Consider the following 7,410-nt stretch of genomic DNA (forward strand, 5'->3'; position numbering starts at 1 on the left):
CACACACACATGCCAGACCCTCTCAGAGTTTCTGTCTTCCAAATTTCACTTTCATAGTATAGTTCAACTTAAAACTACAGTAGAAAATCTATATCCAAGGTGCTATGCAGTGGGATCGAACCTGGAACTTTCGATAATGTTAACTGTGCCAATACTAAGTCACTTTGAAAGTAAATTAACACCAAAATGTCACTCTTCTACAATTTTTATTAAAAGAAATCTCTGAAAGATTCCAAAATTTGTTGTGGTCACAAGACTTTTCTTCCTTGGTTACTGACTTTGTCCCTCTCTTAAATTCTTTCAGCCTAATATTTCAGTTCTCTGTGATGGGGCATCATTCATCTCCATTAGAATTCTTCCAAGATTTCTTTCTCGGTATTTTACTTAAGTACCAGCTTGACAATGCTTTAGTATTCTGCAGCTTCCCATTAAATCTGTAAAGGAGACATCAAAATAAAGCTTTATACATTATTATGGATACACACTGGGCTATTTTAGCAATAAAAATATCAGGATGTTATTTTAATTCTAGTTCACCTGTCTTTATTGATTTAACCATGTACACACATACAGACATTTATTATTATTTATTAATTTCTCTATTTTACATTAATTTACTCATTATTTTGAAGTTGCCAGTAATTAGTTCAGAGCATTTGAACGCTCTCCCACACCAACCCCATCAAACGATATGGAATAAGAACCTATTGTTCTTGCACTCACTTCTTTTTGTTTTATTTGCATAGTCATGTAATTAATTCCAGCAGAAAGTCTACACGTGTATTGTATTTTGAAATGCTCTTTAACCATTTACTGGCTACTTCATATCATTAACCTCTCATTGGACTAATTTCATTTAAAGTTTATATTTCTTCCATTATTTTATTCACTTTACTAAGAAATATCTTAGAATTATTGTTCAAAAACACTTCACTTTAGAACTAACAAATTTTTATTTCCGATACCCCTTTACTAACAAAATACAGTATATACAATAACATAGCTATAACCACACTAATTTTTATGGTTTATTCATAAATATATTTACATTAGGTGCTCATATTTGTTCTCTCTCTCTCTCTCTCTCATATATATATATATATATATATATAATATGAAAGCTGTGTCTTTGACAACTATAGTGTTGATTTAGCTTGATTTATGTTGTAGATATTAAGTTGTAATATTGTAGTTATAAACATTTTTTTTTCTTTCTTTTATGTTGTCAAATAATACCTGGTGTTCTTTTAGTTATTTAGCCTGTTGTTGAATATTTTTGCTTTTCCTTTCAAATTTGTTTTTTTTTTATTGTATTATATTCATAAACACATTACTGAAGTTAAGGCAAGACACTTATTGTCCCCTCCTGTACCTCTCATCTCTCATCAACTGGCCCAAAGCCACCCCCCTCTCTATTACTCCCTTCTCCCTGCTGAGGCAGGGGTCTTTGTTTTGCAAAGTACTTGGTGACCCTGCTGGTGCCACATGATAAGCATCATTGCTGGTGCCACACAAAAAGCACTCATACATTCTGTAAAGTGGTTGGCATCAGGAAGGGCATCCAGCTATGGAAACCATGCCAAAACAGACAATGGTGTCAAGGGTGGCCCCTGACTTTGCCAGCTCCTGTCAAACTGTCCAACCCATGCTAGCATGGAAAATGAGTATTCAATGATGACGATGATGTTATCTGCACCAATATACACATGTGTAGTACCACCTCTTAATGCCACTTTAAATCTCCACTCTAAGAATATTGAATTCATTGAGAACTGCTGGACTGAAAATCTACAGCACTGACTGTCCGTCAGGTGCTGCAGCAGTGTCCATCACAACAACTTGTACCAGAACACGATGCACACAAGAGGCTATAGAATGTTTTTGAATGTTTTTGCTGGCACTCAATATTCCAGTCAGTCCGGTTACTGGATGGCAGGGTATTCTATAGCCTCAAATAGAGTATTATCTTTAGGATTGAGTCATTCCATATCACAACTCTTTTTCAGTCTAGGCTGAGGCGTAACAAAAGACTTGTATCTGTTTCCTACTGTTTCTGATGATTATGTACTTGTTAATTGCTTAATCATTTAAACAGCCCAATCCTATACAGTGTTATTAGAATCTCAGATGTTTTGTTCCTAAACTAAAATTTGTCTTTCAATTTTTAAACGAAAGAAAAATCAAAATTGAAAAATAGGCTCAAGACCAGAAATTTTGAGGGGAGGTGTTAGTCAATACCACCAACCCCAGTATTTTACTGGTACTTTATTTCCTATGCTCTAATGATTCCGCCAGCTTTAAATTGCATAAATTGTGGGGTAAAATATTAAAGGGTTATCAGATGGTGTGGAGGTTCTTTCAAACTCATTTTGTTAAGATTGTTAGTTTTGTTGTATTTTGCTTTTTTGTTTTTAATTTTTTATTTCTTTATTGTTATTTGCTGTTTATTGTTTAAAATATTTTCTTCAGTCATTCAAATTTTGCCAATATTTGAAGCCTTTATTTGTACCAATTATTATATTTATTTGAAAATATTCTTTTTGTTATTTGTGTTAGTTTATGGATATCAACTTTTCAGTTTTAGTTAGTGGCCATTCCTAATATACAGAAAAGGTATAGGTAGGAATTCTATATTGAATGGCCAACTGGGTGCACAAGAGATGCAGTGGGATCAGACAGGCTGATAGAGAAGGGCATTGTAAGTAGCAAATGCACAAGAGTAGTTAGCAAGGAGATAGTATCCATGGAATTTATTCTTTCAAATATGTGGAAGTAGTTATGTCTGTTATGAATGTGGAGGTGGGTGCTTCAGAATGAGGTAAGAAATGGCCAGCAAAATATTACTTCTGTTGGCAAGAACTGGATTTTCTCTGTAAGAGGCAAATTGTATTATTCTTGTGCAGAATATGTGACATTGCATGGTAGCATTGAGTGCAGCGGGTATGCAGAAGCTTGGCAAAATGAGGTCAGCGTGCTCTGATGAATGCGTATGGAATGTTGGCACGGATGAATGATGACGTACAAGAGGAATCAACTTTGGTGTGGTGTTGTGTGGATATTTGATGCGGGTCATGGTTGATGGCTGAGTAAAGAAGCACTTAGTGAAAGGAGGGTGAGGAGAAAGGAGAAGACTACTGAGGCAATTACGAAAAATATTGGTGATAGTTGGTTTTTGAATGCTTAGATTCACTGGGGAAGTGACAATGGGCTGTAATAAGTGGCATTGGTAAAAATCTATCCGGTTCCTGCAAATGGGGGTGGGGTGGGATATGAAATAATGATGATAATGATCTCTTCCTATAAATATTTAGAAAACAAATTTTATTTTATTTTTAAAATTCACTTGCATCTTTAACAGTTCAGCTTAAAAGTTTAATAACAAGCGAGATCTATTAATCTTTGTGATCAAGTGATAATTCAGTGTTTTGATATTATTAATTCCGTAGTTATCAATACTAAAAACACATTTAGGTAGTCTGACCTTTTAGAACTTATCTAAATTATTTTTTTGTTTACACTTTGTAAACAGATCCTTTATAAAAAAAAACTTCTGCTTTTTTGATAGCTTTTTATATTCTGTCTGGTTTTAGCCTGTGGACTTTGAAAACGTCTCTTACAATAGATGCAAAAAATGTCTTTTGGCCAGTTATTATTCACACTTTGGGGGTGAAAATGTTCAAAAAGACTTTTCTTTAAGAATTTTAAATTTCAATATTTGATGATTTTGATTGATTATTTCATATAAAACATTGTTTAGGTTTGAGTAATGAACTTGTTAATTTTATTTACTTATTGACAATAAATACATTATTCAAATTCTATGAATAGGAAGTTTGTTTGTGTCTGTTCCTCAATAAGGGGTGGAGGGTATAAATAAATAAATAAAAATCCTCCATCGTTAGTTTTTCTTTTTTTTCTCCTTCGTATATAAACCTTCTTTTAGAACCCTACAGAATTAACTGATATGCTGTTGAAATCTATTTACATTTTTAAAACACAAACACACACAGACAGACACACTTGGCTGTGCATATTTTCCACTTTTTGCAATTATTTTCTTTCAAATATATTGCCAGTATTATTCCAGAACAGCACAAAAGAGACACTCCCGAAATGAAACTAATATTATTTATTTATAAATGTTTGGATTTTGATTGAATCTCACAATTGGCAAAATTTCAATGTCTGAATTTTTATATTGCAAATAGTTTTTTTTCTTTCTTATTTTGTAAATATTTTTTTCCCCTGCATGACTTGCTTTATATATTTTTACAATAATTTGCCATTTGTGCTCCTTCTGCCAGAAGTTGGTGGCGAAGGTGATGATACTGAAGGTAAGCTGAGGTTTTTGGTGATATTTCTTGCCACTTGTGTTACTATTCCTGGCTTCCTGTTGCATTCAGTTCAGTCATAACCCTTTACTTGTTTTGTGCCATTTTTATTTTTTTCATACCTGTTGTATAGCTTGGATGTTGTTTTTGTTTTGTTTTGCTTTTTTTTTTAATTTTTATCCTGTTACAGATGGTACTAGAGCTAACAGCACGGGTGGGATAGTGCGCTCTAGTAGTGATCTAGATCTGACTGGCTCCGCACGTATTTATCCTTCATTTTCAAGGGCCACAGCACTTAGACTTACTCCAGACAATACACGTTCACTGCGTAAGGAAAATATTATGTATATTTATAATAAGTGAAAGCTTTCATCTCCATAATTGTTTCTTAATTCTTGTATTCAACTGAAACTAAGAACTGGCATTCCTATATTACAGAAGCATTAAACTCTTGAAAATCTTGCTGTAATATGGAATTTTACAACACAAAAACCTGTTTTCTCATTGACTTTCATGTTAGTAAACATAGATGTTAATGGGAAAATAGTTATTTTTGCAATACAGAATTCCATTTTACAGCAATGTTTTCAACAATGCAATGCTTCCTTAATATGGGAGAATCCCTTCATTACAGAACTGAAATTTAAAACCTGATTTTTCACTTGACACTATCCCCAACTCTGTGCAATCAGTAAGAAAAGGCAATAAGTGAAATATTATTTAATATTAGTATGACTGAAAACAACTAAAATTTCCATTATTGTATTAACATTTTATTATAAAGCTCTTTGCCATAAATTTTAACTTTCACCATTTGATAATTGGAAGCAAAAGTAATTATTTGGAAAAAGAAAAAAGAAAGAAAGGAAAATAAATTCAAAAATTAAATATTGTAATAAAATACATTTTGTTCCTTTTTTTTTTTAAATTACCCTAAAACCCTAAATATGAATTCAGCCATATATCTTAGTTTTTATCCTATTCATGTAATATCTCTTAAATCTTATTGGTTTTGAATAGAAAATCTCTGAAAGTCACCAATAGGAAAACAAAATCGGAATTTAATATTTCATCTTATGTAATAATCTTAAACTTATTTGTATTTTTATTCTTTAAATGCTATTCTAGAATAAATTCTGTAAATTTTTAATGCATTTCTTTGCTCAAATATATATTAATTAAATTATGGTTAAATAATTACACAATTTAGTTATTATTTTGTGGATTTTATATTTTGTTGCAGTTTTCAGTTGAATCTTTATAACTGTATTTATATCTGATCTTGATTTCTTTTTAATAAACTGTTTTTTTTTTCTATTGCTACGTACTTCCTTTCTTTTTGAGGATTCCATCTCTATCTTCTCATAATTTCACGATAATCTGTCACTCTTTTTTTTTTTAAAAACATTTCACTCTTCAATTATTTGTTACAAATTGCTTCTCCTGGTTAGATTAGCTAGTTCAGGAGTTTTAAAAGAGATAATCTGAATAATTTAGAGGTTCCTATCTTGATCAACCTTGTGGAATTCTTTTGAATATTGGTTTCTAAAGAGGAAACCATAGGTGGTGGTGGTGGTGGTGGTGGTGATAGAGGGGATGTTGCAATAATCGTGATTTTTATATATTTTATCAATCCCAGTACAGTTTGAACTTAGAAAGATGAGGCAACAAACTAGATTTTATCAAGCATGATGTAGTCAGCTTTCCACTGTCTGAATTATTTTGATCCTGCATGGATGATTTTTCTTTTTAATTATATTTCCTTTGTTTCTTTTTTTGTTGATCTTCTATAAAATAAGTTTTGAGCTATTTTTATAAACCAATCTTTTAAGACAGCAGAAGTCATGAATATTTACTTGGTGCTGTGTCGGCTTCAACATTTGATATTCAGAAGAGGAGAGGCTCGTTAAAAAAAAAAAGGGAGGAAAAAGAGCCAAACTTGTTGTTTTCAATTTGGTTTTCCTGCCTGTCCTCACCTTTGGTCTTGAATGTTGTGTAATGACCGAAAGAGTAGAATCGCGAATACAAAGCAGCCGAAATGGAGTTCCTTCGAAGGACCTCTGGAATAACATTATTCAACAGGGTGCATAGCTTTGAGATCAGGGAGTCTCGGCTCCAGTTCTACAGTCAGGTAATTAGAATGTTGCAGGAACAAATTGCAAGGCAGATTCTTCACACGAAGCCAACCAGTAGGAAACCTAAGGGTAGTCCAAGAATGAGATGGTTTGATAAGAATATGGATAGTCTCAGTTGGTCACACTTGGGAATCCAGCCTGAATGTCTAATAATGGTTGCTTCTGATAGGACCCTATAGAGGAGGTGCCTGACAACTCTACCCCTACGACCCTCCCTGGAATGGTGGATGGAGAAGATGGATGGATGAACTGATGGTTGGAAAGGTTGTTGGTACTTAAAATAATGCTAAATACATTATAAAACCAAGGCTGGGATTGAGCATGAATGGGTTGACTGGAAACTTTCCTTTGAATAATTGCCAAATCATGTTGAAGCTTAAGAATGGTTGCAACTTTACAAATTTTGTATGAAGTTTCTCTTTTCATTTGTTTCACATACACACTGTATTCTTGGATACATTCATTTTCAAGTTAGTTATAAGCTGGGTAAAATGGTTTTTGATATTTCAGTATCTATGTTGTTTATTACTCGTCCTGTTTAACTAATTGAAGGACAGCTCTAAATGGTTAATTCACTTAATTTATTTTAAACTCTATTTTTCATAGAAATTAAGGTTATTTAAAGATCAAATATTCAGTTTTTATAATATAGACTTAGTCTTGAAAAATTTTTTTGCTGTTTTTACGTTTTGATTATTTGAAGTTGGTTTCTTACAAAGCATGTTTCTACATGATTAAGCCTCTTTTCTTTTTTTATAGATAGCTAATTATAATAATAATTTTCTTTTTTACTATTGGCAATTAACTTGTCTTAGTTCAAGATAGGATACTGGCATTTACTTTCTCTTGTTCTTTGAACATTTTGCCTACACATATAAAAAAGAATATTGGTAAAAGAAAAAATTTAATTATTGGGGTGGGGGAGGGGGGCAGTTTATTGCTTT

The 7,410-nt window shown here is 32.4% G+C and overlaps 1 protein-coding gene across 1 annotated transcript in view; it reads left to right on the forward strand.

The window, feature by feature from the left end:
• The window catches only part of LOC106878380 (CLIP-associating protein 1), a 156,455-nt gene that overhangs the window by 107,429 nt on the left and 41,616 nt on the right, over positions 1 to 7,410 (forward strand). The window contains exon 20 of the mRNA XM_052974145.1: positions 4,522 to 4,659. Within this exon, the coding sequence (XP_052830105.1) occupies positions 4,522 to 4,659 (138 nt within the window). The remainder of the gene's footprint in view (positions 1 to 4,521; positions 4,660 to 7,410) is intronic.

The sequence above is a fragment of the Octopus bimaculoides genome, chromosome 17 (assembly GCF_001194135.2).
Source record: "Octopus bimaculoides isolate UCB-OBI-ISO-001 chromosome 17, ASM119413v2, whole genome shotgun sequence".
In the NCBI taxonomy this organism is placed as follows: domain Eukaryota; kingdom Metazoa; phylum Mollusca; class Cephalopoda; order Octopoda; family Octopodidae; genus Octopus; species Octopus bimaculoides.